This window comes from Octopus sinensis, linkage group LG8 (genome assembly GCF_006345805.1).
Source record: "Octopus sinensis linkage group LG8, ASM634580v1, whole genome shotgun sequence".
NCBI classification, from domain to species: domain Eukaryota; kingdom Metazoa; phylum Mollusca; class Cephalopoda; order Octopoda; family Octopodidae; genus Octopus; species Octopus sinensis.
Window position 1 is genome coordinate 82,889,369 of NC_043004.1, and position 5,000 is coordinate 82,894,368.

The window sequence follows — 5,000 nt, forward strand, 5'->3', positions numbered from 1 at the left end:
TACTTGTTTAAACCTGCGTTAACTCCATTTTTTATTCATATATATATATATATATATATATATATATATATACATATGATAAAAATGTCGAAAATAGTTTGGTATGTTTGTGAATAAATCTATTTTAAACATCTACACATATTTCAAATTTGGGTGCAATATCAAACCCCTAAACAAATTTTCACATATATGTATATATATATATATATATATATATATATATACATAAATATATAAAAATATGTATATATATAATATATATATATATATATATATATATATGTGTGTGTGTGTGTGTGTGTGTGTGTGTGTGTATATACGTATATATATATATATATATATATATATATATATCTTTACGCACACATATTTGTGTATGTTCTGAGCATGCTAGAGTGAGACAGACATCAGGAAGATACACTGAAGCAGATAAAAGCAACGAGTAACATAGACACTTCTCAACTTGTTATAAAATATAATAAAATTAATGAAATTTTACCGTGAGTACAGAAGCTGGATTGATCACAAAACAACCACCTATACTTATTCCAATTTGCTCTGATGTCAATCGGTGGAGGAAAAACGAGAGCTGCAGTATAAACAGATAATAACATATTACTACAATAGATTATGATATGATGCTTGGAGAAATATTTAGGGCATCGCTAAATATACCTTCTTATATGTGGTTCCATTACATTGAAAATCTGTTTTCTTTAGGGATTGTATTCATGCACATCATTTTCAGGGAGGATAGAACAGTTACCATCATCATTCTAAGATTGCTTTAATCCACTTCTTCAACTCATAAATATATTAACTGGTCATATGCGTTACCTCATTAAATGCCGAATCTAAAATATGATATTTACTTGTCCGTATATACATACAAACGCCCATTTATGTATGTATGCATATATGCACATGTATAAACATACATTCATACTGACATACATACATATATCTGCCTATCTACGTTTCTGTCTATACACACACATACACATGCATACATACAAGCAATATATATATATATATACACGCACACACACACACACTCACACACACACACACATATATACACACACACACACACACACCATATATATATATATATATATATATATATATAAAGAGAGATATGTATATATATAATAAAATAAGAAAATAGAGATGATTAAATTAACAATCATTTATTAATTACAAAATTTGGACTTCATCCTTGAGAGCTGTGTCGGTTCAATTTTTCACCAATTAATTAGTATAATTAAAAATTTACAAAATTAGGTTGAATCTCATAGGTGGTGGCAAAAGATATACATTTACATCTTCAAATTTAATGTGTACCAACCTAAAACGATGCATCGCCTGAATCATTAAAACATTAGACGTGAAACTTTAATCATTTTATACCCGTACTTATGGTCTGAGTTCAAATCCTGCAGTTCATAACTTAGTAGATTTACTTTATTACTTTAAATATGCAGCGCCACCAAGCTTACGAACGTCTTTTGTTAAAGCTGAGGAATCTAATATGCTGCAATCATTCCGAACAAATCCTCAATGTATGGCAAACTTCGGTAATCTTTCGTAATGCATACTCAAGAAAGCACCACAAAATTTATGAGAAGTGACTTTCATTTCTGCTTAAATGATTAAAATATCTAATTGGTGGTATTACATTGACAAATTGGAGACATGTCAGACAGTAAAAGGTAAATGATTGATAAATTAAAACAGTCTCCATCTCGAAACGATGTATCTTAATTAATAAATTGCAATTAAGGCCAGCGCAACTTGCGAAAGAGATTTAAACTAAAAAAATCTGAATCTCCAAAATGGACATGTTAAGAAAAGCGAAAGACACTGTCTGGCGACAAAAAGTAAGTTATGGACATAGATTTTTGGCTCTATAGCTGACATTAGCACAACAGCTAACAGCACGACAGATAAATAGCCTTATATCCAGTAGACAAATGACACAGTATCAGCCAATGTGATTTTCATACCTTCCGCTATTCAGATCCTTTCCTCCATTCAAAACACATTTACTTTTTAGTGAAGCGATTTACACCATTGCTAATTCTCAAGTATTATAAGTATTTAGAATATACGAACCTTTATTATAGCTTCGTGTGATAAGTCATGCAGTGGCATTGCGTAAATATGGTCCACCAGCTGATGAGCCTAAATGTAGTGAGAAAAATTTATAAATAATATATTGAAAGAGTAAAAAAAAAAAAACGATGAAAAGTTAATAAAGAGGAGCGGTGTGATGGAGAAAGCCATTTAAATAAGACGAAGTTCATTCGATCGGTTTTGGGGCGAATAATCTCTGTAAAAAGATTTTAAAATGTTATAAATTAATTATAAATTAGTAATTCAATATAAGTTAAAATACAACAGAAATTACATTAGTTTCCCAAATTATTCCACATTAAGTATCTATCTATCTATATATCTGTCTAGCTATCGCTATGTATATATATATGTATAAATATATATATGTATGTGTATGTATGTATTTATATATATATATATATATATATATATATATATATATAATATATATATATATATATATATATATATATATATATATGTATATATATATATATATACATATTGGAGAAGGAATGAGAAATGTGAGGGTATGGCTCAATGTAGGTTCCAGAGGATGTTTTTCCTTTTATTGAAACTGGAACGGAGAGTTTTTCTTGTGACTTGAGTTCCAGTTTCAATTAAGAGTATCTAACGAGTTGCTTCTCAGCCACACAGATCCTAGTTCAGATCCCCTGTATAGCACCTTAATCAAGCATCTTCCGTTATAACCTCGGACCGACTGGAGCTTTGTCAGTGCATTTGGTAGAGAGAGAATATAAAAGTATACATACATACATTCCCAAAATTCTTAATCATAGATTATCATTACCGAACAGATGCTGTCATTTGGGTATATACATCAACAGTTCAACAAACACTCCAACTCTCAACATATTTATAAACACCGGGAAGTCTCTTAATTCCTAATGACGTGACGCTTTGTTAGTGCTTCAGCTCTTTCATGAAGAACTAGAATTAAACCCAAAGAAAAAACATACAAGCATGTATGCATGTGTGAATGTGCGTGTGTGTGTGTGTGTGTGTGTGTGCATGCGCGCGTGTTTGTGTATCCCTATGCATACACACAAATTACTGCACGCTCATACACAGCTATTCTCTGCCTTTGTTTCTCACACGTATACATATATCAACACTTAGATAAATAAGAAATCATTTACATAACTAAAATCAAGTAGCTGTACATCAGGGTCATTGTTAACATAGACCGCCTTTACGGCCGTGTTTCAAGCATCCTCTCTCTTTGCTTTCATGTGAAACAAACGACAACATATTCAATATAATAACCTTCTTAAATTACTTGCTCGACCTAATGTCGTAAAATTCAAAATGACATTATGCATTCCCGGAACGATTATTATAAAGGTGTTTGTACAGTTACCAATGAGGAAATTACATTTATTGCCATATACGCAAATCCGAATTCTAATTATGCCTGCATGGTTATAAGACGTTATAGCACAGGCGTCTTCATCACTGATTCGAGGCTGAGTTATTTGATTTGAAACGTTTTAATATTTCGCTCGTTTAACGCGGCTAGCTGACAGAATCGTTAACACACAAGGTTAAATTCTTAGCGATATTTTGTCCCACTCTACGTTCTTCTGAGTTCAAATGTCGTCGAGGTCGACTTTGTCTTTCATCCTTTCGAGATTGATAACATAATTACCAGTAGAATTCACATGTCCACTACCCCGATTTTCCTGGCATTGTGCCAAAATGTGAACGCAAATTTTTCACCTTGTAATATTTTTTTCATTCTTCCATTCGTGTGTTTTTGCTTAAGTTTGTGAGAATTTTTTTTACTATGTTGAAGGGAGGAGGAATGCTTATGTCAGGCTTGTTCATTTAATAAATTACAAGTTCTCGCTCGTCTCTCTCTATGTATCACTCTTTCTGTCTTCTCTGCGTGCACATGCGTATCTTTGTTTACCTCCAGTGCAAAAAACAAATGTCAGCCGCACAGATTCCTTGTCCATTCAGCCGCCCCAGATCAGTAGGATCTAAACCAGCTGCATCACCCATTTCCTTGTCAGTTCATCCCGTAAATAACAATACCGCAATACCTAAGATAGTAATAAATACTACTCCAGAAGATTGCAGGCCGTCACAAAGGTGAGGGAGACAGTCGTCAGAGACTCTCTTTGCTGACGACTGCGCCCTTAACGCAATCGATGAGCAGGAGATGCAACTCGGGATGGACAGGTTCTCATCAGCCTGTGACAACTTCGGTCTCACCATCAGTGTCAAGAAAACCGAAGTGATGTTTCAGCCAGCCCCCGGCAAACAATACCATGATCCTCAGATAAAGGTGAACGGACGGATCCTACGAGCGGTGGAAAACTTCACCTAACTGAGCAGCACTCTCTGCTGCAATGCCAACATAGATGCTGAAATCATCAACAGAATCTCCAAGGCAAGCAGCGCATTTGGGAGACTGCGAAAGAAAGTCTGGGAGCGGAGAGGAATCAGCCTCAACACCAAGCTGAAAGTCTACCGGGCAGTCGTGCTTACCACCCTACTATACGGCTGCGAGACGTGGACTGCTTACCGAAGGCACGAGCGCCAGATAAACCACTTCCATCTCAGGTGTCTTCGGAACCTCCTTCACATCCGCTGGCAGGACAAAGTCCCAGACACGGAAGTTCTGAAGCAGGCAGATCTCCCTAGCACCATCACGATCATGCGCAAGGCCCAGCTGAGATGGGCAGGCCACGTCTCCCGCATGTCCGACATTCGCATCCCAAAACAGCTCTTCTACGGTGAACTCAGCCAGGGCAAACGCAAAGTCGGAGGGCAAAAGAAGCGCTTCAAGGACAGTCTCAAAGTCTCTCTCACGGACTTCTCCATCGGCACAGAGACTTGGGAGACACTTGCTGCCG

The 5,000-nt window shown here is 35.5% G+C and overlaps 1 protein-coding gene across 3 annotated transcripts in view; it reads right to left on the bottom strand.

Annotated features, from left to right (window-relative positions):
* LOC118764605 overlaps positions 1-5,000 on the bottom strand; it is a 162,844-nt gene that overhangs the window by 3,612 nt on the left and 154,232 nt on the right. For all 3 annotated transcript variants that reach the window (XR_005000421.1, XM_036505522.1, XM_036505521.1), the window contains exons 2-3: positions 2,116-2,184; positions 500-589 (exon numbers count right to left, since the gene is read on the bottom strand). Coding sequence is in view for 2 of the 3 variants with exons in the window: in XM_036505522.1 (XP_036361415.1) it covers positions 500-589; positions 2,116-2,184 (159 nt within the window). In the remaining variant the exon portion in view is untranslated. The remainder of the gene's footprint in view (positions 1-499; positions 590-2,115; positions 2,185-5,000) is intronic.